Source organism: Amblyomma maculatum, chromosome 3, assembly GCF_055883805.1.
Source record: "Amblyomma maculatum isolate TAMU_Amacu chromosome 3, ASM5588380v1, whole genome shotgun sequence".
Taxonomy (NCBI): Eukaryota; Metazoa; Arthropoda; class Arachnida; order Ixodida; family Ixodidae; genus Amblyomma; species Amblyomma maculatum.
The window spans coordinates 213,922,642-213,946,658 of NC_139346.1; the positions used below are offsets into that span (position 1 = coordinate 213,922,642).

Below are 24,017 nucleotides of genomic sequence, written 5' to 3' on the forward strand. Positions count from 1 at the left end.
CTCCTCCAATTGTTTTTGCATGGCATTTTCAAGGGGATATTCTAAGAGTTAGATGTATGCAATCATTCGACATATCCGGGATCAAGTTTATGACCTTTCTCCTGTTATTCTCTGTAGTGGCGCTTACATGGACTCGACAAGAGAGGGTTGAGTAGCTTTATCGGGTTCAAAACCGGTTACCAAGTTATGTAAACCCCGTCGGGCCAGGTTTAGAAGACGCCGGGTCGAGTCCAATCAACTCCCGTGCAGGGGGTGGGTTGACTGCACTCGACCTTGCTGCAGGAAGCATGTAAATGCTGTCATGTTGGATCGAGGCACAGTGGAAGAGGAGAGCAGTATGGAAAACGCTAGAGATGCGTGGGGGAAAAAAGCCGGAATTAGGTGCCGCTTGTTAGTTATTCGCCTTGACACGAGGTGCCGCCGTAATTGCCTGTTGTCCAGAACCGGGTCGGGTTCATGTAAACCCGGTAGGGTCGAGTCCACTCAACTCCCCAACTTGACCTTCCGCTTCTTCCAATGACTAATTTTCACTTTAATGTCCTGGGTAAAAGGCAAATGTTCAAACTGAAGAGGTTAAAAGGAAATTGTGCTTTAGCCTTTGGTTAAAGGCAGTCATAAGCAATGACAGTCATAAACAATGGACATCATGACTAATTTTATTTGGTCAACACGCACTTTAAATCCAAAATGCTTTGGTTTTAATGCAGACCATCGCTTGCAGCAGACTAAATTTTGGGTAATATTTGGTCCAGAACATCTTTTACAACAGACCTTTGTGTTTGTTTCTAATTTGTCACCAAGAAATACTTCACAGCAATGTCCCCTTCCCAACAAGCATGGAGCCCCAGTAGTTAACATGTACACAGCTAGTGTTGTGAATTAAAGCATGTGAGGCTACCACTTTCCATAGCAGAGGAACTAATTTTTTCCTATCTCTCCCACACCTGTCCCTGGAACCTGCACATTATACTACAAGTGTGGTTGGCAGATGAACATCGGGTGAAATAAACACTTTCCATTTCCCATGAAGCAAGAAAAATTGCTATTTAATCCTCACTCGTAAAAGGCTGTTGGAAGCAGTTATGGCCTATGTCATCGACTTTCAAAAACATTGACGAAAACCGCACAACTCTAATGCCTGCGTTGGAATTGAGGCACTCTAGAGAAACTTCAAATGAAAAGAGAAAACTGAAGAGAGGGCTGTTAGCAATGCCACCTGCTGGTTGCAAGTGGAATTAAGGCAGCCTAAGAAGAGCAGGCATGTCAGTAGTTTTGTTCAATATGTCACTCTTCTGGCCTGTGAAATGTGGGACAGCACTGTGGCAGTAAAACAGGCAGCCTTACGAGGAGAAGTTAACCACATGCAGTGTATCGCTTCATAAGCAGTACTGCCCACCAGCAAGTGCAAGTACTCTGATCTATTGCAATCCGGTTTATCTCAAGCGTACATTCAGATAGTGAAAACAAGTGTAATGGACTTCACACATTGAAACAATTGACATGCTCACATATGAAAAAGATCTTCCATCACTACGAGTTTTCAAATTTGCAGCAGAACTTTTTTGAAATTTTGTTGCAAAAGATTTATTTTTGTTAGAGAGACTTTGCAGAAACCCATAGCACAATGAGACAATCAAGGGATTCTGCTACATCAGCAAGACAACTGTTCCGCTGACTGCCTGCAACTATGCACTAGAAATACAATACGAAGTTGTTCACAGTTGATTAAAAAACTAAAAAGTCCTTTTCAAATAAATAAATAAATAAATAAATAAATAAATAAATAAATCAATCAATCTGCCAAATTCCATCTAAAGGAGTCTTTTATTTACTTTGGATATAACAGACTTGTTTTTTTGAATTATGCAAGTGCACTGTAACAAGTTTCGACCGTATATCAACACATAGGCATACTACTATTAGATTATACTACAACCGCACAAGACGGTCAGGATGTGAAAAGTGGTCTTTGCATTGATGTGCACACAAGACACAGGCTTGAGTTCCAAGGATAATATTTATTCTATCTCATGGACAGCACTCACCATAACTAGACTCAGAAGTGGGGCATGCAGACTTTGCCAGCAAAGAGCTCTGAGATGACGGTGATCCAGAGTGCGAGTACAAAGAATATATAGGAGAGGCCAACCTGGTGGCTGCTAGGAAGCTGGTAAGGCTCGCCGCCAATTTCATCCATGCTGAAGCCAACCGGAAAAATCACCGCGGCCAGGCAGAACAGAAGCACTGCAAAGGCACCGAATACTGCAGCTTTTTGCATAAAGAGAAGACGAGACAGCAGAGTACAGCTTAACAGCTCATTGTTACTACTGGGCACCTGGCACAGATACAAAGTGCCCAATCGTTATTGTGTGAGAACACAGCTGAATAAGGCCTCACGAACATATATTCAAACCGCTTTTCAAAGTATCACTACTTGAGGTTCACAAGGACCTTAAGTAGTGATGCTTCTACAGTTCACTGCTGTTTTCACCACTCCAACCATCACTTACCTGTGCCCCACAAGTGGCCTTAGATTTCTAAGCAAAGCTAGACACATTAATCTGCAAACACTGTGCAGTTTGGTCAGACAGCACTGGTATCAGGTAGCATATGAGCACGTAAGCCATGTCAAACGCATGATGGTCAAGCAAGATCAACCATGCGAGTGAGCAGTAGCATGTGACTGCTGCACTTTTTTGATGCCCAGAGTGTAAAGCAGCTAATATGTCCATGCCGTGTTGTGCCTAAGTAGCAGCAACACAACACAGGTTGCCATGAGGTAAGCGAGCACAAACTTGAAACATATGTACGTCACGGGCGTTGCAAAAAATGAAGCTTACTGGCAGAGAAGCCCATCCAGCGTGCGTAGGGCACTACACGGCCATTCCAGCGCGACAGGCCCAGCAGTACTGTGGTGGCTGTGATGCAGACACAGCCAAGCACGATGCAGACCAGTGCCAGCAACCACTCGGGCTGCAGGCGTGGTGGAAAGCAGGTGGGGGGACGGCCCTGAAGGGTGGTGCATGTCTGCAGAAGCCCAAGCCGTGTGTCGCCTGTACAAAGCAAATATGGACCATATAGCAGAGGCAATTGCAAACCACTATCATCTGTCCTCTGCGTACAATGGCTTATTTCGAGAACTCCAGCTGTCAAATGCTTTGCCATCAGTTGCTCATTTTGCTCAATAACATTTGCATTTAAAACAACACGGAAAGCTGTAAGTGCGGCAGTGACATTAAAAAAAGGTTGCATCTTACAGGTTAAAAGGCCTTTGAAACAATTTCGAACATGGCTATACAATGAATGCATTATGCAGAATTATGTAGAATAAAGGCTACTGAGTGTTCATGCTGTGTACAAGTCCTCAAATGAAAACTGCCAATTTATAAATAATTCTTAATAGCCTCATTCCTGACCCTCACGACAATGTTCATTGCTCATCTCTTGTGTCAATTCCACCTCTCAAGATAGCAAGGTATGTATGATGTCATCAGCACAGGGCTGATATTGGCTGTTCAAAAACTGTCATAATGTTGTTAGAAGAAGAAGAGAGAAATATCTTCCTTCCCCTTTCTACCATGTTTGTGAGCCGTAACAGAGGCACAAGTAAAAAATAAAAAAAAAGTCACAGTAACACTTGCATTGTGTATTGGCAATGCACTATGATTAGCAGCTGTTGATGCCTTTCATCACGTTTTGTGTCATTCTTTCATGGTTGAGTCCGCAACCCCACCATGTCTATCTGCATATACCAGACATCTCTGGGCCATCTAGCTGGTAGTTTGACGTTTCCCCAATGGTGTCTAGAGATGGTGACATGGATGCCGTAAAGATACATTCAAACTTATAGCCATCTTTTCTGATCTTGTGACATTTTTTTCCTTCCAGCCAACAGGGGAATTTTATGACAGAAGCTGCATTTTCCCCCTTCGAGGCCTCAGACGCTACTGCATTAAAAAGTAAACATCATCCAGATCTAGTTGCTTGGATGACATTCTCAAAAGCAGATTTCTGTCACAGTTTACAATTTATTTTTTTCTTGGGTTGGGCGTTTGGAAAAGACATTCGTAATGCCCATTTTCTAAATTTAACTCTGCTCATTAGTGACTATAAGCCTATTATTTTATTAAGGGAGTAATTGTTCTTTACCATACACTCAACAGTTGCATACAAAAAAAAAGCTATAAAGCTGTCATATAAACTTTGTAGTTGAAGAAAACTTTGCCCTGGTCCAGAAACCTGGGATCCTTTGGTTTTCTAACTGGTACAAGATTTCTCCTGGCCTATAGCTAGACTCTTCTGCAAACTCGACTCTTCTGTAGCCATATGGCTGCTCTTGGTAGATGTTTTTTTTTAGTTTTTGTTATGATTTTACTCCCCTTTGTGGGATGCCCCAAAAATATCAGACTGAACCTATTTGTGCTGTGCAGCGACAAATTACGAACAGTGCCAGAGGAGGTGTTCAATCAGTTGACTGTGTGCAGCCTCCGTGCAACAAATTGTACAGCAGAGCCTGGCATCTTATCTACTCTACTATTACTTTGCGTGGTATGGAAAGGGTCTAGGAATTCCTAAGCTTGGTGAAGGTCAAATTCCTAAACTAACATTCTCAGATATGGTAAGCAAATTCCTCATGGTACAGTGAAATGGCTGCCTGCAGGCAGACTGACGCAGAACTTGTGTTACTTCAATACTTGCTTTCTGACCTCTGACCTTCCTTAAACCTGCAAGAGCACGCCAAAAACATGTTTCTGCAAGAAAAAAAAAAAAAAATTCTGACCAGCACTTACTGCTCTACTTGTCCAGATGTGCACTGCAGCTCAATATACTTTATAAACATAAGTGGCCCAAACCACATTCGAACGTATGCTTCAATGTTTACAAACTGCATAACCAAACACGGCGGTGATCTTCGGCCATTCTTAGGCCATGATTGCAGAACATAATTGAGCTGCTGTGAGCTTCAGAATAGTCTGATCACTGAAAACAAGCTCCGCGTAAGGCACACTACGCCAAACGTTGGTTGATGCTTTCAAGATCCAAGTCTGAAAAGACAGGTGCAGCACAAAGGAAACAAGCATGACAAGACACAAGGAAAACAGTACTAGAGCAGACTACCAACTGAACTTCTACTGAAAAATAGGCTCAGGCTACAAACTAAATTTTTGTTGAGAAACAGCCTGGTTATCAATAAAAAAATCAGTCGGTAGCTGTTTCCGATTAAGAAAGGAGTGAGGCAAGGCTGCATACTGTCGCCCTGCCTATTTAACCTATATGCAGAGTGCATTATGAGGAAGGCCGGCCTGGACGAGTCTTCAGCTGGAGTGAAGATTGCTGGAAAACTTATCAACAACCTTAGATATGCGGATGATACCACTTTAATGGCAGAAAGTGAAGTGGAACTCAAGAGGCTTCAGATGCGTGTACAAGAAGAGAGTGAGAAGTTCGGGCTTAAACTGAACATTAAAAAGACAAAGATCATGGCGTCTTGCCCTATCAAGTCCTGGAGCATCAATGGACAAGAAGTGGAAGCTGTGACAGATTTTCTCTTCTTGGGCTCTAAGATTACCCCGGAAGGAGACTGCAGCCATGAAATTAGGAGACGCCTGCTTCTGGGAAAGAGAGCAATGGTTAGCCTTGACCGCCTAGTAAAGAGCAGAGACATTAGTCTGCCAACCAAGATCCGTATAACTCGTGCTATGGTCTTTCCAGTTGTGATGTATGGATGCGAGAGTTGGACTGTGAAGAAGGCTGACCGCCGAAGAATTGACGCGTTTGAATTGTGGTGCTGGCGAAGACTCTTGAGAGTTCCTTGGACTGCCAGGAGATCAAATCAGTCGATATTGTCGACCATAAACCCTGACTGCTCATTGGAGGGTTAAATTCTAAAGTTAAAGCTCAGCTACTTTGGTCATCTGATGAGAAGAGAGGAGTCGCTGGAGAAAGATTTGATGTTGGGAAAGGTTGAGGGTCGCCGGAGAAGGGGTAGGCAGCGAACGCGATGGTTAGATGGCATTCTCGCGGCACTGCAGATGAAGTTATGTGACGTTAGGAAGATAGAGAGAGACCGGAAGGCGTGGCGTGACATGGTCCATAGGGCCACGAAGAGTCGGACACGACTGAACGACTGAACTGAACTGAGCCTGCACTAGTCCTGTATTCTTTCTATCTTGTAATGTTTATTTTCTTTAAGCTGAATTTCTCCATGATTCCTCACCGCTTGGCCTACACGAAGGTACTAACTGAAATCATAAACTCTTCGGATATCACAGCTTGCAAGACAATACATTGGCCGTTACTCACTGCTGATGGCTACCATCACAATAAGCCAATGAACTGTAACAAATGTCTCTGCTATGACCCTTGCTTTATTTGTGGCTGTTTGTGTCTGGTACAGGTACGTATGTGGAAGTAGTACGTGTAGCCGATTGTCCTTAAAAATAAATAAATAAATAAAATAAAAAGATAGCGAGAAAATGTCGAATACACAAGCTAGCCTTTCTGGCTTTGCTGCGTGGCTCGTCGGGCCACAGTACCTGCAAATATCTAATCTGAGTTGCCTAGTGGGTCACAATTCGCCATGTGCTTCCGACACACACACGCTTCACTTTGCTTGCAACGGCGACCACGATACGCACCACCGACATCCGAGACGATCCAGTCAGGCAGCACAAGACTCAAGATGGCGAAAACATTCGCAAGGAAGAATAAAGTTCCAGAAATGACAGTCAGTTTATCCATATTGACATACTGCCGCAGAGTAACGGAACACGAAGCAAGCCACTCGCGCTTTCCGTATCACTGCTGCCTAGCACAGTCTCGATGATCTTGGTTCTCTGTGCCGTAACACAAACTCAAAACAGATTCGTTTTTTTCTGGGCAAAAGCAGGCAGCTGTCGGTTCAGCACTTGGCAGCACACTTGACAGGCACAGAATATGGGCGATATCCATGGCAGGAACTATGCCAAGCAGCTAAATGCAAGGCTAAATGGGCCCAGCTGCGATCCGTAAAGGCACTGATGTTCCTGGGCAAGTGTAAGCAAAGCAATCGAAATACCATTGAGGACATACTTTACACGACATTCGTAGTTTTGTTACAGTTTTGTCGCGCGAATGCAAGCAAAACCAAACTTTAGCTGCTTTAGCGTCAAAAAGAAACTATTATGTAAATCCTAGATAGATACCTGACAAACTTCAAGTCAGTTTAACCGAATTAGAAAGTTTACTGGCGTCCTCTCCTACAATATTAGTTCACCAAGTCCAGCATGTAATTCAAAAACAAAATAATAATAAAAACTTTTGGTGACACATTATTTAACAGTTATTAAAAAGAATGACTATAAAAAGCTTTACAAACTTGCACGTGAAGCGACGCTTTTTGTCTTTGCAGCGCTTTTTGCGCGATCGTTTGCCAACACTGTTACACGTGCTTTTTCTTTTTTATTGTGTGTGTGTACGCTGAAGCTTGTTTGTGCGTAAGCAGAGCGCCGAAGATGGCGTAAAGCGAGTTGTGGTGCGCTGAACGATACCAAGGTTTCTCTTGTTCTAGACACGTTGTGGTCGTGTGAGCGGCAAGAGAATCATCTCGGATGCACATCACCTTTGTCCTGCATTAGCACGCCGATCCGCTTACTGAAACACCATGAGCATGAGTGTTGACGCGTACGGACCCAGCTCGCAGACGTTAACATTCCTCGACACGGAGGAAGCTAGCGACTTGCTGGGAGCCGACACGCAAGGATCCGAGTTTGATTTCACCGACTTTACGTTGCCGTCCCAAACGCAAGCGTCTCAAGCGGATGGCGGACAAACACAGGGAACCCGCGGTGGCCAGGTGGGTCGTGTTGTCGCCCGTGTGGCTGCCACTTGTGACGAGACTTGTTGGTTGCCGCGGTTCTTAACGCGCTAGGCCTACTTCGCAGGCGAGTGCGATAAGCCTCTCACTTATTTCACTCGTCATCGGAGCTCGCGCATTTCACACGTGCTATCATTGCAACGTTGATGCTGTTAACGCTAATTTGACGCAGTTGGCATCGGTGTATGCCACGATGGTCTGAGCGCAGCGTGTGGTTCAACGCAACGCCGCTCGAGTGATCCCAGTGGTTTGGCTCGCTAGTGCGAAACCTTGCTCCGAAACCGCTGCGAGACATTTTAGATTTTACCCAAGCAAGGATCTTTCACCATCTGTGCGCCTCTGTCAACTATGGGGCAGCGTATTCCGGATTGTTGAGCACGTTTTGTTATACAATACCTACGCTAACGCGCACCGTTCAGAATGCCGCGAACAGTATGCTTGGATGCCCTCCCATGTCAATGTAAATAACACAAGAACCGTGACCAGTAAAAAGTGCCTGCCTGCCTAAGGTGTGATGTGAAGCGCGCGAAATTGAGGTTCTGTAGTAAACTATGCTGGCGTTGTATTAGCGCTTGATTCCCGCCAGACTAGCTCCGGCCCGTGAAGCGTAAAGCGCAACATTCAATTGTACTGTTGGTGCGGTCGAAATTTTCGCTTATCCGGGTTTTACGTAGAGCAGTCCGCTTGATTAAGGTGGATTTCAATAATGTCAAATGAAAGCGAAGCATCTTGTCAGATTTAAGTGAATTGCGTTCACTGCGCTGATTTACTTGGGATCCTGCATCGACATTACAATCGTGTCACTAGGTAACTTTGGCATTGCGATGTTCTTGTTACGAAAATCTCCTGGGGACAAAAGCAGCAAGTGGAGGGTTTTTGTTTGTGTGAGCTGGGGGAGGGGGGGGGGGAATCAGTTTCTGAAATGTGTTATAGTGAGTTCAAGTAATAATTGAACATTGCACCTGCATGGGGGGGTTGTGTTTCACTTGGTTGGTGCACACTTTTTTTTTGCTTGATAATACATGAATGTCTGCTTAGGAACTCGGTACAATTTTAATTACGCATAGTTACAACTTCTGGATTGACTCTGGCAGTTTGCTTATGCTAACAATGGCTTCACATTAGACCAGTTGATGCAAGTTGTTTAAAATCGGTGCTGAAATGAAACTTTATTTATACACCTATAGAAGGCTGTTATTCAACTAGTATTATCAGCCTCAGTCGATTCCCAGTTGTGTAGCATAGAGCACGTCATAGCTGGTGTCCCAATTCTGTCCAAACTACCACATTATTTTCCTTCCTTGTTGTTTGGCCAGCAGTAAAACTTGACAGCTGATATAATATGGCCTATGCCAGTGTGCAGTGACAGTTGAGTGTGAGAAGTCCTTCCTCCTAGAGAAAGTTGAACTTCGTTGTGATGATGTGTTGGCATTTCTAACCAGCAAGCTTGTTGTGCTGACGCATCTTGTCAATACATTGATGTTGGCACAAAGGAGGTTGTTACAAAGGGCAGAAAAGCAATAAGCATGCATCCATTGTCTGGATTGTTTCATTAGTGCTCTTTTTAGAATCTCATCATTACTTCTTTAGTAGGTAATTTTTGTGCTTATTTTTTATGTCACCGTTAAGAAACGAAGGCTTTCATGGCATTCTGCTCGGCTTACTTATCAAGATTCTTTTTGCAATTCTGTCAATTCCTCATTTACGTTCAACTAAAACCATAAGCCTATCAGGGGCGTTAACTTATTGCACCCATTTCCACTGTCTCTTCAGGCTGTGGCACGGGCAGAGGCACATTATTTTGTTTTTTTATGGGTAGCCTCACCATAGTATATGTCTCTTCAGGCTGTTACTTGAAAAGGTATACAGAGCATCAAGACAGGCATATTAAAAAGCAGGTATTCGAGTTACTGTTCATTATATTTGAAAACAATTTCTTTTACTGAGTGATAGCATATACTGCTTTTCTTCATTTAATAAGCCACTAAGTCTAGTTGTGGTTTTTCAAGTATCTAGGCGGCAACATAAATCGCTGCTTGCATTTCGCATTTTTTGCAGCATTTTCAACGAATCTGACCACATACATTTTTTTGGGAGGTTCCCTAATGTCATATGAAGCTTACTCCAGCTATTTTCACATGCAGTTACACTTTCTTCTACTTGCCTGCCACATGCTTTACTGCATGTAAACTGCTAGCAGGGTCTGAAACATATTCATTAAGTCCATTAAAATCATCAAATCACGCTACATGGTTGTTTCAGATGCCTTTAACTGAATATTGTTAAACACAGCTGCTGCTCTTGTGCCGCTATAAGAGATTTTTCAGGTGCATTTGAAACAATACGTCATATAAGTTGACTTGATAGATTGTGAAAAGTAACATTCATAAGATGCAGACTAGCTGATGCAACATTTCTTGCTTGAAGTCCTTGTGCGACTGTAGAACACAGCTGACGTTAAAAGAATAAATTGCAAACACTTAAGTGCACTAGCAGGCAGGTGGCCTTTCACATTGTGAATGTTGCGAAACTGAGCTGGGCTAAAATGGCATTATGATATGTCTGTGCAGCCTTGGCATTCTCTTTCAAACAGTGAGGTCTCTGCATCATATGAATTTTTTTTTTTTCTTCTATGATGTAGGCTATGCATATACCTGGCTTACTAAAGGGGATCTTTTCATTAATTTAAATGCATGCATTTCATTAATAGCAAACTAGTTGCCTTTTAGCAAAATTTCTGCTTCTTACACTTACTGTAATGCTAGGTGTGCCATTTGTGACACATAGACTTATTGGTTTTAGCATAGCAGCTTTTCGATGGAGGCGAAAAGCAAGGTGCCCGTGTGCTGTGCGATGTCAGTGCACGGTAAAGAACCCCAGGTGGTCGAAATTTCCGGAGTCCTCCACTACGGCGTCTCTCATAGCCTGAGTAGCTTTGGGACGTTAAACCCTGCAAACCAAACCAAACCATAGCCTTTTTTTAAAATGCTGAAGCTGGTGTGTGGGCGTCATGCAAATGCTGTCTGCCATGGCTTTACTTCCTATGGTTGTTAGCTCATTAGGCCAAACAGTTCTCATTGTGCTGTTATTATGACAAGGGCAGCTTTTTGCAGCAGGTGGCGAAAAATATACATGCCTTAGCTTCTAGCGCTGGTTACAGTGTACACCAAGCTACTGCTGCTTTCTGTAGCTACATGATGAACACAGTTGATGCTGCAACATATTTTATTAATGCTGATGTGAGACCACACCAAGTGCTGGTTGGCAGTTCTGAGTGGAGCCATTTGTTCAAAAAGCATCTTTTTCACTGATATCTATCTCCTAAACATTACGCTGCTAGCAACAGAATTTCTGATTTACGCTCCCTCCCAAATGAGAGAAATTTAAGCTAATGTTTTCTCCATAGGACTGTGTGTTAATTGCCTACCTGTGCTCCATTTGTGTGTGTGCAGCTTCCGGGTGAGGTGCGCAGCAACGGTCTGGAGGTGGCAGCAGCTGGGCAGGCCCTGGGTGAGCTGACTTTTGAGGAGGATGAAGAGGATCAGTACTATGCGAAGGACCTGCCTGAGCACGCCTGCAAGTAAGCCACCATTGATTAGCACCACCAGTTCTTCTTTCGTTCTGCATGTATTCGTGCCGGCTGTGCTGCAAATTGAGGAGCAGTTACCTTGATGGTTGTATTTGCACTGATACTCCTGCAAGCATTCTAAAGTCAGATTACCCTTTGAATTTTTTCCCTAGTGGATGTGGTACTGACAGAGGTGCAAGGGGCAAATGTTGTTCTTTGACGTCACCACAGCAGCTTTTATATAGCGTTTGTTGGATCCTGCCCTCTGCCTGTGCCATTTGCGTGAGATAAAAGTAGAACAGGAAACTAGGATTGTAAACAAGTGTTGGAATCAAAGGTAGAAATTATATGAGATGAACAGCTTGGAGGGGACATGCCAAAAGCTCTATGGAACTTGCATATCTCAAAGCTTAGCTGAGCAGGTGGTCAATCGCAGATGAGAGAAGGGTCACAAAAGCAAGGGTGGAAGAATGGGCTAGTTGGTAAATCATCTTGGAAAGCAAACTAGTGCACTTCAAAACAAAGACACAGGAAGGGAACGACAACACAGCGCTGTGTTGTCGTTCCCTTCCTGTGTCTTTGTTTTGAAGTGCGCCAGTTTGCTTTCCAAGGGTCACAAAAGAACAGTGAACAAAATTTGTGCTGGTCTTGCAACTCGTCTCCTTGCACCTTGTTGGCAAAGTGAAACTCAGGGTCACAATGGTGGAAAATGTGTAGTGACTGGATTTTCATGTTTTGTCCAAGCTAGGTAAATGCTTGCGATGTACTGTTGTGAAATGTATGGGCTACAGGGTATCAAGGGAGCAGAGCCTGTCACGGATTGAGAAGCTAGCAATCAACACTTATTGACCAGGTTCATTGACTGATAGCCTGTGTAAAAGGGTTGGAAGATGATTGCTTCATGCTTTTCGTTCACCGCAGAGCATTGCTTGTTCCTATCATTGTCCATATCATTGGGACCAAGTTGCCACAGTGTAATTAATAGGATTGCCTCAACTGTTGCAACCCCGCCGGGGTGGCGCAGTGGTTACGGCGCTCGATTACTGTTCCCAAGGACGCGGGATCGAATCCCGGCCTCGGCGGCTGCTTTTCGATGGAGGCGAAAAGCAAGGCGCCTGTGTGCTGTGCGATGTCAGTGCATGTTAAAGAACCCCAGGTGATCTAAATTTCCGGAGTCCTCCACTACGGTGTATCTCATAGCCTGAGTCGCTTTGGGACATTAAACCCTACAAACCAATCAACTGTTGCAGGTACTGTGGCATCCATGACCCCGGCTGTGTGGTCCAGTGCAATGTGTGCAAGCGCTGGTTCTGCAATGGGCGGGGCAACACGTCGGGCAGCCACATGGTGAACCACCTGGTGCGTGCCAAGCACAAGGAGGTGACCCTGCACCGTGATGGGCCCCTGGGTGAAACAGTGCTGGAGTGCTACTCGTGCGCCTGCCGCAACGTCTTTGTGCTCGGCTTCATTCCGGCCAAAGCCGACTCGGTGGTGGTGCTGCTGTGCCGGCACCCTTGCGCCGCCCAGTCCTCGCTCAAGGACATGAACTGGGACCCGGACCAGTGGAAGCCACTCATCCACGACCGCTGCTTCCTGCCGTGGCTGGTGCGCGCCCCCTTGGAGAGGGACCAGCTACGCGCCCGCCAAGTGACTGCTCAGCAGATCTCACGCCTCGAGGAACTCTGGAAGGACAACGTGGATGCCAGCTTCCAGGACCTGGAGAAGCCAGGTGTTGATGAGGAGCCCCAGCAGGTGCTACTCAGGTGAGCATGCACCTGCAGCCAGCTAAATCGAATGCTCCTTTCCTGCTTCAGGATGCACCCAGCATATTATGTTTGGAAGTGAGGTAAAAATTAACAAGCTTTTTTTAACCGCCGCAGCTGGCGAACGCCGTGCGCTCGCCGCGCTATCTGGCAATCAAGAAGCAACCAGAAGATGTTTCGTCTTTTATGCAACAACATAGCTAGACATAGTGAGTAGTGCATCTTAATTCTCCTTCTTTAGTGTGAGGATGATAGTAGTGGGATGATGATAAGCTAGTCAGTGGCACATTTCGGGCGAGATTGGACAGGATTGGATTCGACTAGATTAGATTGGACTGGACTGGACTCGATCGGACAGGTTTGCATTGAATTGGACAGGATTGGTTGGATTGTATTTCACTAGAATGAACTGTACTTGATTGGACTGGATTTGGTTAGACTGGATTGGATAGGATTAGATTGGATTGGAGAGGAGTAGGCAGTCCAGCGCCAGGCACATATGCTTTCACTACATATATCCTGGCCTAGCTGAGCTAAGCCGCGGCCAATTGTTGTCAAGAACCTTTTACTTGTCAGTTGAAGTTGGCCTGTATCAATAGAATACTGCTCTTATTGCCTAGAAGCGAGAAGAAGAGGAGGGGGGATTAAATACATGTGCATACTTGCCAACCCCAAAGTGGTAAAACTCCTATAGAAGATTGCAAAAAATACTAAAATTCGGTGAAAAGTACTAAAATGCTCCTTTATTACTAAAACTCTTGTGATTGAAGTAAAACAACGCAGTCTCAACTAGTTTCAAGACATCACACAAACACGTCTTTGAAGTGGAACGGTTGAACAATACTGAGGAGGTTGCTGCTTTTGCCTTCCTTGTCGAACATCTGATAGTGACAGACTCCTTGCATTTGACAACTTTTCTAGGCTATAGTCAAGTGAAACTGGGTGCAGGTCTTCTTGACTTTGCTAAACACTCTTTCACACTCTGCATTACTGTCTGGGAGAGTCAGAATGCCTAACATAACTTTTGAGAGCTTATCACACTTAAAAGTATGATCAGTGTCCCAAACAGCACACCATTGCTCGTCTATAAGCTCGTGAATAGTTACTTCTACAAGCAGTTCCTCTACCTGAAGTTGGCTGAACTGGGCTTATAGGTCATCAATGGCGAGTCATTTTGCTTCTCAGAAACAAGAGAACTGGAAAGCGGTTGACAAAGTACCTGACATCAGCAAACTTCGCTCTATCAATGGTAGAAAGCCTTACCCCTTCTGCTTTCTTCAGAATCTCTGACTTGAAGGGGACTTTCAGGACAGTGTAATCGCATGCAGCCACAAAAAATCTTCTTACTCGTCCGAGAAACTCTTGTCTGTCTGCAGTCTTCAGTCTTTGTAAGCTTTGTAGAGTCTGGCTGCCAATTAGAAGGTCATCGTCATCTCTCTGGTTGCCAAAAGATTTGTAGTCAACATCTGTCAGCTCACAAACCCTCTTGATAACAGATGGCTTGACGAACCGCAATAAAAGCTCTCCGAGCAGCCTGTTAAGAACTTTTAGAAGCATATGTACTTGGGGATTGCCAGACTGCAGAAATGTGTTTGTCTTTTCAATTTCTGGGCTGACTGAAAGCAAAAAGTCTCAATATGCCTTGTTGACATCCGATGACAGAAACATGAATAGCCGTTCTTGCCTGTTTAAGGCCTCGACCAGCTGTTGCTTCTGAGATTCCTGGGAAGAAGCTCGGTCAAAGATCTCCAGTCTTGGTTTTTTTGCTTTGATGTCCAATTTTTTCTGTGCTTGTTGATTTCTGAGGGTCAGCTTTTTGTTTGATTCGTTCAGTTGCTGATTCCAAGGGTGTCCTTGATGGCTTCACTTCACTATGAAAAAAGCCGAGCAGTGGCTGCCACTGCTCAACAAACCGCTGTAGGCTACTGCCAAGAGATAACCACCGAGTGCTGACATGTTTCGACTCTACGTCGTGCAAGCATTGAAAAGCTCTCAACTTGTCTTTTCTTTTCGAGCTCTTTTAGAAGGTAAAAATAAACATCAATCAGTACTTCGTCCACACTTAAAAGAAGGCACGCCGAGCCTTTTTGAGCTGCCAAATTGATTAAATGACAGCACCCAAGAATGGCAATCTCCTCATTTTTTCCCTTTAAGAACGGCAGCAACCCCGTTTTTGGAGCCGATCATGACGGGTGCGTTATCGCACGCATTGCTAATGCAATTCCTTAGAGGTATCTTGTGGTTCTGCGGGGTTTCAACAACAAGCGCGCCAATGTTTCGTCCAGTCGATTGCCCGCTGAGAGTAGGCATACTAAGCAAAGCAGTATGAACAATCCCGTCGATGAACCTGACCGCAATCTGATACAGCTTGGCATCATTGCCAATGTCGTTGCTCCTGTCAGTAGCGATCGAAAACGGTCCAAGCGTAAGGCGACTGACAACACTGCTGATCTCTTGGTTGACCATTTCCTTGGCAATCACAGCCATTTTCGTCCAAGCGCAAGCGTACGTCGTTGCTTCTTTAGAGCTGGGAAACATTTTCCTGAAGAGGTCGCCGGCATGGTCTGCATACCCACCAATCTTCTCGTTGGGGTCAACGACACTCGCTGAGGTTTTGTGCTTCTTTGTACTGAGATGGAGAAGAATGTCCTGACTACAGGCATATGCAATATTCAGATCACAGCAGCAGTAGGTGCAGAAAGCGTATCTTTCACCTTTGCGAGATTTTTGTATGCACGGAAAATTCGTTGAATAACTTGGTATGAACACTTGAAAGTACTTCTTGTCGGACATCTCACAAGCACACCCTCGGCAACTACGCTGCTAACAAAATAAGCCTAAGAGCTTGATAGGCTTGGCTGAGCCGAAAAGTCGACGATGGCGGTGACGATAGAGCCATACCCTTTTGAACGGGGGATGATTTGATTGTAGTAGTGACGCCGACAAGTGGTGTGGCAAACAACTAAAATGTGCGCCGCAGAGTACGTGGTACAAAATTAGCTGGGTGCGCGTTTTTGCACGCCTGCTCAGTCTCGCCCTGCTACCATTTTTTAGTCTGCACAAGAATCAAGAAAAATCGTAAAATGATAGAGGACACTACGACACTCATAAAAAAGCCTTGGAAATCGGGCGCTTTACGATAAAATCGTAAAACTTGGCAGGTATGCATCTGTCTCCACCATTGGCTTATTTTGGTGAGTACAGTACTTGCCCAATTCCAACTCTCTTCATTTTTTCGAAAGAAATAAATCATTGATATTCGTCATGCGTATCAGAATCGGGCGCAAAATCGAAAGGGTGCAAACTTTGTTGCGCGGATTGTCATTGCGGCTTCAAGATGGCACCGAAGTTGTTCGTTTGTGCCAGCAGGGCTCACATGTGCTGAAAGCGAAGTCATTTGGGATTTGTTTTGTGCTATAGAAATTGTTGCACTTAGGTGCTTCCTGATGGAGATGGCAGAGGCAACAGAGAATATCTGTCGGTTCTACTATGAGCCTGGTTTGAAGATTATCCCACACTGAGACTGATTGCAACAGAGCTGCTACATATGCTTATTGCATGACAGGAATGTATGTTCGTGGATGGAGGAATTAAAAAGGCTGCATCTTCCTGAGCAAGTCCACCCGCAAAGGGTTTAACGGACCACGGACAGGTTGGTTCCCAGGCATAGAAGACGAACTCTTGGATTTCGTTGAGTGGCCCACATGTTAATCACGAATGATTTAAGAAGTGTGGCATCGCAAACATGCTCTACGGCACTGGGGATGATTTGAAGTGGTCAGTTGTTGAAAGTAAGGAACTCTCAGAGAGCGACGAGGGATAAAACCCCAGGAATAAATCTCCCATTTGTCTTGCATAAGTTTTTCATTTTACTCAAACACACATAATTTGTGCGCATTAAATCTGGGGTGTAGTTTTTCTTCCTGACTATGAAAATTTGGTCCACCAGTGAGAGCGAGCAGGGTGGATGGCAGGCACACAGTTGTTATATCAGCACCAACATGCAAACAAAATAACGAGGGACTTAGCCTATCTGATAGTGTCCGCCTGCAGCTGACATCTTTGGAGCATCTCATGGTGATGCAGCCACAGCCATTGTCTCAAATCTGTGTTGTGCTCACCCGCGTGACTGCTTGTGGTCTAGCAGAGCAGGGAGCGCAAAATATGCTAGCAAAAGTTTCTTCTTTATAAAAATATTCAATAGATTAGGAGTGCAAAAATTATGCGAGTAAGTAAATCCAGTAGTACCAACACTATAACACTAGAATAGCTATCACCCTGCAGCAGAGAGCAGCGTATGTATTAGGCGTTCACATCATGAAGCAAAATAAAGGAGGGAATCTGCTTGTTCTCCTGCAGTGTGTATGTGGGACTTCAATGCATCCACGCTAGTGACATGCTTTCTACAGCAGTGTGCTGCCTACTGGGTAAGAGTACACCACCAGCTTGGCATTGCTAGGCCTAACAGGCTCCCCCACAGAATCCACTGCACAAAGTGCTTTTGAATGGCCGTAGTTGATCATGGAAACATTTAACCTCGTTATTGCCTCCACAGTGACTTCATTCTGTTACAAACATAAAATTAATTTCTGTAATACTGTCTTCATTGAAGCATCAAAAATGAAGGGAAGCCTAAAAACCATCATATATAGAAAAATACAAACACAGCAGAGCACAAATGAGCACAATAGTATCAAGGCAACACATCCTAAAAGCAAAGGATGAGAAAGTGAAAACAACAGTAATAATCAGCATTGCGGAATAAACCCACCCACCACTTTTGTTGTTTTGTTGATGAGTATTCCCTTTCTTTTAAGTTTTTCTTAGAAGATTTCTCAGCTACACACCGTTGTTATCGCTGCCAACAGGGCAGACCTTGGCAGCACCAAGATGCTGTACGTGATGTGGTTATCTTTTGATGAGAGCTCCTGCTGCAAACTTTGCAGTGTTATGCATCCTTGACACTGGCACCAGTGACTTGTTTGTAATGCTACTGCGCCCCAGCTTTGCCATCGCATGCTTAGAAAGACAGTAAGCGCTCAAACATGAGGAGGCAGATGCTATGGAGAAAGCCAGACACCCAAGCGATATGGTGAGCTCAAGTTTGGGAGTGAAAATGCTTAACCCCCTCTCACACTAAGCTGATGCCTAACATTTGCATTCAGTTCAGTTCAGTCGTTCAGTCGTGCCCGACTCTTCATGACCCTATGGACCATGTCACGCCACGCTTTCCGGTCTCTCACTATCTTCCTAACATCACATAACTTAATCTGCAGTGCCTCGAGGATGTCATCTAACCATCGCGTTCGCTACAAAAACTCGCAGGACAGTTACAAGTGCATTACACACTTGTAACTGTCCTGTGAGTTTTTAAGCTATGCATAGAAAATGCATGCCTGACCTTCAGGGCTGGTGTTTAGCATGTTTGTTGCCATTGCCAAACATCAGTGCCAGTGTAGGCAAGAAGCAGGCTGAAGCTAGGCACTCGATGACAATGGAAAAGGTTCTAGAAATAGCAGGAGACACTTCCGCCTTGCCCCAATTGATCATCGCTATCCACTGTCACAAAATCTTTAGACCGCCTCTTGATAACAGCAAACATCTTTTGAGGTGAACAATGGCCAGAAACCAGGGACACAGTATGGCAGCTGACTTCATGCTTTTGACAGTTAATGGGAGGGCTAGCGGGCTAACATGTGATATGAAATTTCTAATGTCACAAAAGATACATGCCAAAACATTTTTCCTGCTTGATGAACCCTGCTTCCAATTGATGATGTGCATTTTTTCGAGAAAAAAAAAGTATTTATTACTCAAATAATTATGGTAATTTTCTTTTATTTAGGTTGGTTGGTTGGTTGGTTCATAGGAAAGGAAAGGTGCAGTATCTGTCACACTTGCTCTGTGGACACCTGAACCGCGCCGTAAGGGAAGGGATGAAGGTGGGAGTGAAAGTGGATAGAGAGAAAGGGGGGCCGTAGTGGAGGGCTATGGAGTAATTTCGACCACCTGGGGATCTTTAACGTGCGCTGACATCGCACAGCACACGGACGCCACTTCGTTTCGCCTCCATCGAAATTATTTAGGCCAAAGGGCAGCTTTCTGTTGAACTCTCGTAGTGCAGTTTGTTCAATGATCTCTTCTGGTTAGGAGACTGAAAGATAACCTCGTTCGCTCTTTTAATCAGGCAGTTAATTTTAATACAAGTCTAGCCCCTTGGTAAGATGTGATCGAAATGATGGAAGGTCACAGTTTGGTTAGATATCCATCAGCACGAAGTAGTGGTTATGTTCTCTGACCATGCAAGAATTCGTCAAAGTTGGGTTGCATCTTGTGATACGAATTTTTATGGTGCCCGGCTGCTCTTGTACAAGCTTGTTTGGCTTGCAGTCGTTGTGGCCACTTTTGTACAGGTTGGCCTGGATTTTAAGAATGCCTTGTGCGTAATTGAAATTGTTTAATTGTAAGTTGCATTTTTGATAAATTTCTAACAAGAAGATTGAGTAGATGCAGCACACTGGCATAAAATGGATCACGCGTTTTGATTGTTCCAAATGGTACTGGATGCTTGCCCCTTGATGCTCTGAAACATGAATAATGCAAAGGGGAGAGAAGAACCTTAGTGGATGACAGCTTCGGTGAACTGGTTAGGGGGTTATTCTTAACCTTTTGATGGTAGAGTTGTTTAAAGGAGAAAAAAAATTTCGTCTCAAATATTTTATTCTGATCTTGAAAAGCATAATGAGTACAGACGGGAAAAAAAGAAGACAGAAAATTTCAGACAGTCTTTTGGTTGCAGAGTTTACAGCATCACTGAGAGGTGCAATAATGTTAAATTTCTTAAATGCATGGTTGGAGCTGGGACCAGTGATATGTAGCACATTATCTGAAGATCAGCTATCATCCTCTGTATACCAGCCAGTCCAGACTAAGTGTATGACACAAAATCTAAACAAGAAGCAAAGATGGTGCATGTGACCATAATGCCTTGTTACCAGGCTTCTGAACAAGAAAGAAACTTGGTGAACTCTGAGAGCTTTAATAAAACCCTGTTGGCATCAGTAATAAAGATCCAGCAGAGAGACACTTAGGACTGTTTGTGTGAGAACGTGAAAGTATTTAGTTTCTTTGCATTACTTTGTAAGGTGCCAAGTCTTGCTACAGCCGGCCAATCAGTGCCTGGCCATGTCACCTGCTGTGCTGTATCTCAGTAGCTTCTTACAGCATTACCAAAGCTATGGTGAGTGCACAGGCAACATTCTGACGTTGCGGAATGTAGTACCAGCAGCACAGAGTGGCCATGTGAGCATTTGGAATAATATGCTTTAAAGTTTGCGCTTGTGTAACACTATTTCTAAACAAACCTTCAGATAAACTGGAGTTACATAAGCTATTTTCCAAGCTCAATGTTCACGGCTCTTGGATATGGCAAAATCGTGTTGCGAACATGGCGGAGCGCTTCCTAGCAGGCCACCTTGGTTCAGAATAAACTTGTTGTTGCTACATTCTTTTTTTTTTTTTTTTTTTTTTTTTTTTGTGTTGATTGGATACATTGAATTTCATTTGACCTCATTTCACCTACAGCAACATTCGTGGTGATTTTGCCTTTCCTAGGAATAAAGAAGCAAGTCAGTTCGTTGAAAGCAAAAAAAGGTTTCGGTACGGAAAAAAAACTACATAACGGTGCCACTGGTCTAATGATGCCACTGCGGCTTTTTTGCTTACGATGAACTAAATGTGGACTCAAAACGCAATTATAAATCTTGCAAATGCTGTTTCAGGTTTTGGTATGTAGACAATATCTATTTATACTCTTTTGCAACCATACCTGCATGCCCCACGAGCAGATAGTGAGGAGGAGCACATTTAATGCACTCTCGTGATTGGCTAAAGAGGACTTCTAGCTTCCGCACTGCTGCAAGAAAGTGATGAGGTAAGGCGTGCTCGTGGGGAAGACCATGATGTACGCTGCCCTCTTTGGAAGAAGCTACCGAGATTTAAAGCCCCGCTTTAACCAACAAGCTGTATGAATGTGTCCATGTGGCCTATGAGTAGTGTATCTGGTTCTGGTTCCAAGGGTTCTGGTGAGTTTGATTCTCATCTCAAATGGGCTGCTCTAGTTGGCAGCTCCTGGAAATTCAACTGTGGGATGCGTTCTCATGATATCGCACAAACCGCTTTCCGATCAATGCCAGGCCATATCGCCTGCCAGAGACACGCTCGCGATTTTTGTGTCATGGATGCTGATGCCGCCCGCTTTCATGCTAACAACATTTCATGCTTCCTCATTAAAACAAATTAAGGTAGAAACAAACATTTGGAAACTCAGTAAACCTGGAGAGCAATAGTACCCCATAAGCACTAATAATAAATAAACTAAGGGTAGGGCTAATAAATATAGGAATCAACATATAAACCAACTTTCACTTGCCTCTTGTGGAGAAAATGAAACCCCAAAAGCTTGTCCCTTTAGAGGGGCCCTGCAACACTTGTCCGCTATGCTTTAGATGAATTCTTTGTCACACAGATTCCGAATCAAAAAGAATTGCAGTAATCTGTGCACTAGAATGGGAGTTATTAAGGAATGAATTTTCAAAATACAAGCAAATCACAAATTGCCAGAACTCAGTTTTCTCAGTCTTCGTTTCACTCACCTAATGAAGATATACATGCTATCGAAAAAGCCTACATGAGCACATCACTACAACGTCGCAGAAGATGGCTTCTTATGGTTTCCTGGTCACTGTAACGCATTTTTGCTAAAGCTGTCGAGATCTCTTCCATGGCGCCTCACGGAATTAAGGGGAGGAACAAAGAGACCAGGAGCAGGCAGGGGAAGGAGACATTCCTTTGTCACCATGCACCCTTAATTATTGTGCTTTTCTCATGAGCCTGCTCTTTGACTGCCTGTTTCTATCTGTAGGCATCCTACAATTCTTTCTTTATTTATTTATAGGTACTGCAGGCCTTTCAGGCCCGAGCAGGAATGGTTACAGTAAAATTCACAGCGTAAAACCATTTCTTGGTCACTTGGAAAAACAGCTGTGCAGGCAAGAGAATTCAACACTGCAATATCTTTAGTGAAGCAAGAAAAAAAAAGTGCAATAATTAATGGAGAAAAATGTGTGTCACAAGGTTTCAAAGATCAAGGTTTCGCACACAGTTCACAAATGCGTAAACGAGAGTACAATTTACTGCTATGGTGGGCAAACGATTCCAAAGGGTGATAGTGATAGCATTTGGGAGCAATGAGTGTTTGTGTGAATTATTATCACTAATATATTGTTGTGTTATTTGGGTAGGATTAATTCGTGCAGAAAGCCTAAATGGCACAGTAGTGAGTAGCGACTGACGAGGTCGTTTCTGCTAGCTGTGGCTGCATAGTCACAGGTCCATAAGTATAGGTCGTGAAAGTTTGATGAAAAATAGTAACCAGCGCCCCGAGTCATTTGCTTTGCAGTGCCTTTGTGTAAACCAAACATATTAGATTCATTGACTTAATATAAAATAAAACAATGCAACATATTTTTCCTAATGGACACAGTTTGCAGTGCATTCGCTATTTATCCAATTGTCAAACGCTCACCAGTTGACGTCATATCTACTGCGAAGAACCACCACTGTGTGCCGACACCATCAGTATCATGACATTGGTTCTCGAACAAACTGAAATATTAAATGCTGAAATATGCGTGTTACGACTGGTGATATTATTATCGCCGTAACTCAACAATTGCAACAAACAAGGAAAAGAATGCACTCAGACTATGTTGCAGGACCCCTTTAAACAGATTGGCACACTGAAGATTATTTCCCTTTTCCACCAGAAGACAGTATCATAAGCAACCTGCGTAACATTTCTTTTCAGTCCTTGAAGGTGCCAGCACCTCCCATTGAGCGTGTACCTTCAGTAGGGTGCGAAATTTGAAATTGAATTTTAGATCTGTTCTTGTGCGGCAAAAACCATCAAGTGTTAGGGAGTGTTTCGGGCATTTTTGGCCAGCTATTGGGAGCATTATAGTACTACATTTTGGTTGATTTGGGTTTAGTATGATTTATATTGTTTAACTTTCCACAGTAATGCTGGATATGAGCGACGCCGTAGTGATGGGCTCAAGGCATTTTGTCCACTAGGGGTTCTTTAACATGTACCAATATTGCAGTTACGTGGATGCCTTGCTTTTTGCCTCCATTAGAAAACCGCTGCTGTGGCTGGGATTGAACCTGTGTCCTTGGTTGCTGCAGCCGTAAACCTTAACCACTGAGCCACTGTGACAGGGCAGAATATTGGCACAGTTGTTTTTACTCAGCTGAAACTCATTTGAGCTTAAGGCAGGCTACCAAACTGCACTCTGAACCTCAGTCATCTTGTATTATAATGAATGTAGTAGTTTTGCAACCAATGTGATGAGCTTCACTGTGGGCTGTTGTAATGGTTGCAGGTATGAGGATGGATACCAGTACCAGAACATCTTTGGCCCTCTCGTGAAAATGGAGGCAGACTATGACAAGAAACTCAAGGAGTCGCAAACGCAGGACAACATTGAGGTGCGCTGGGACATTGGCCTCAACAAAAAGATGATTGCTTACTTCACTGTGGCCAAGTCTGACACGGGTGAGTTGTAGGGTGGAGCGGGGAACAGATCTGGTTTTGTTGACTTGAGGACCTGCAAAACAGTTAGATATTGTATTGCTTTTTAACATCTGGTTCTTTACTGCTGATTGCTTTCACTGCCAGTATGCTTTGGAACCTTGGTGTCAGAGGTTGCTTCAAGCATTTACTTTGAAACCTAAACCAAAAACTTTACTGGATTGAAGATTGCATGTCTGA

General features: G+C 44.0%; 2 protein-coding genes and 1 pseudogene across 2 annotated transcripts in view; 1 reads left to right on the forward strand and 2 right to left on the reverse strand.

The window, feature by feature from the left end:
- Positions 1 to 1,998: 1,998 nt before the first annotated feature.
- On the reverse strand, positions 1,999 to 7,184 carry LOC146197659 (uncharacterized protein C16orf52 homolog B). Its single transcript, XM_084599567.1, has 3 exons — positions 6,639 to 7,184; positions 2,841 to 3,053; positions 1,999 to 2,244 (listed from the first exon to the last, which is right to left on the reverse strand). Exons 1-3 carry the CDS (start codon positions 6,739 to 6,741, stop codon positions 2,057 to 2,059), a joined length of 504 nt encoding a protein of 167 aa, XP_084455693.1. The 5' UTR covers positions 6,742 to 7,184; the 3' UTR covers positions 1,999 to 2,056.
- Positions 7,185 to 7,443: 259 nt separating this feature from the next.
- Upf1 (Upf1 RNA helicase) overlaps positions 7,444 to 24,017 on the forward strand; it is a 53,740-nt gene continuing 37,166 nt past the window's right edge. Inside the window, exons 1-4 of the mRNA XM_084599568.1 lie at positions 7,444 to 7,834; positions 11,308 to 11,435; positions 12,674 to 13,186; positions 23,629 to 23,801. Of these exons, the coding sequence (XP_084455694.1) occupies positions 7,643 to 7,834; positions 11,308 to 11,435; positions 12,674 to 13,186; positions 23,629 to 23,801 (1,006 nt within the window). The 5' untranslated portion in view covers positions 7,444 to 7,642. The remainder of the gene's footprint in view (positions 7,835 to 11,307; positions 11,436 to 12,673; positions 13,187 to 23,628; positions 23,802 to 24,017) is intronic.
- On the reverse strand, positions 13,990 to 15,979 carry LOC146197661 (uncharacterized; annotated as a pseudogene).

Excerpts from the sequence above, each read along its gene's own strand:
- LOC146197659 (XM_084599567.1), bottom strand. The coding sequence starts at position 6,741 with ATGGATAAACTGACTGTCATTTCTGGAACTTTATTCTTCCTTGCGAAT. Across the intron at positions 3,054-6,638 it reads GATCGTCTCGGATGTCGGTG|GCGACACACGGCTTGGGCTT; the intron begins GTGCGTATCGTG and ends TGCTTTGTACAG. Across the intron at positions 2,245-2,840 it reads CTGGATGGGCTTCTCTGCCA|TGCTTCTGTTCTGCCTGGCC; the intron begins GTAAGCTTCATT and ends GTGCCTTTGCAG.